Consider the following 1,186-nt stretch of genomic DNA (forward strand, 5'->3'; position numbering starts at 1 on the left):
CTTCACCCCAAGCACAATGTGGCCGGAGACCTACGCCGTGGCAGAGAGGAAGTTCTTCAAGCACATTGCCCGGCAGGTTCCACAGGACAGCTGGCACCTCAAATGCCTGCAGCTCTTGGCCCGTGCTGTGGTGGGCATAGGCTTCTCCACTTATATGATGAAGACCATTGTGATGCACCTCCTGAACACTGTACCTCTGTCACGGTGGGGCAGCAGGAATATCCTGCTTCAGCTGGAGGATAGCGTCGAGTACCTGCATTCCTCCTTGCTGGAGAAACGCCTGGACCACTTTGTTGTGGGCAACCAGAGACTTCCTGAGGTGATCAGCTTACCCCTGGAAGTCCAAACTGCCAAGCCACCCAACCTCTTTCATCACCTGGTGCAGAATTCGGCCGCCCACACCCAGGCAATAAGCGAGTTCCGTGACCTGCGATACCGGCTCAAAATAATGTTGCTAGAAGGCCACTGAAAGGAAGACTCCTGCACTCAGCTATGCTTGTGGGGCTCACAGTTGGTGGTAGACAACCATTTCTAACCACAGAGATAAAGAGAGAAGAAGGTGGGACAGAGTGAACGAAGAGAAAACCCTGTGCAGCAGCACTCTGCCATCAGCAGCAGCATTCACCTCTCACCAGTCTGCCCAGCACAGCATCCAGGGGTGACCAGGGGTCCTGCAAAGATGACTTTCATCCTGCTTTCCCCTCACACTCTCACGGTCATTGTGGCCATTTGAGATGGGCCCAGGAATTCTTTCTGGTAGCTCTGGCTGCTCAGGGATCAAGTGAAAGGCACCGCTAATATTCCTCCTGGTGTTCACAGTGGCCTGGGTGGAGCATCACCTCATCCCAGACCCTATCCCTTATTGATCCCTGAAGGGCCATCCGTAGGTCAGCACACCTTGTTGGACCTGACCTGAAATTTTGTAGATATATATTCTAGAAGATTTTATGAAGTGTATATATATTCATAACTAATAGGACATACAGATATTTACTACTGCACATACATATATATATTTATTTAAGATTACATTATTTTTATAGAGAAGTATAGCACAAATAAATCTCTCCCACTGTTTCCCCTTGTCCCCTTAAGGGACGCTTTAGGTCAGCATTGCACCAAGACTGTCATCCCCAGACACACTTGGAGCTGACCTTAAATTTTTAATCAATAAATATGTAAGTTT

At 48.8% G+C, this 1,186-nt stretch overlaps 1 protein-coding gene across 1 annotated transcript in view; it reads left to right on the plus strand.

Moving 5' to 3' along the window:
- The window catches only part of LOC114069014 (inositol 1,4,5-trisphosphate receptor-interacting protein-like 1), a 2,431-nt gene extending 1,881 nt beyond the window's left edge, over nt 1-550 (plus strand). Inside the window, exon 3 of the mRNA XM_027905542.1 lies at nt 1-550. This exon is cut by the window's left edge and continues 24 nt beyond it. Coding sequence (XP_027761343.1) covers nt 1-469 — 469 coding nt within the window. The 3' untranslated portion in view covers nt 470-550.
- The last annotated feature ends 636 nt before the right edge of the window (nt 551-1,186 follow it).

Source organism: Empidonax traillii, unplaced genomic scaffold (genome assembly GCF_003031625.1).
Source record: "Empidonax traillii isolate 1590-97213 ecotype Southwest subspecies unplaced genomic scaffold, ASM303162v1 scaffold1164:size165317, whole genome shotgun sequence".
Taxonomy (NCBI): domain Eukaryota; kingdom Metazoa; phylum Chordata; class Aves; order Passeriformes; family Tyrannidae; genus Empidonax; species Empidonax traillii.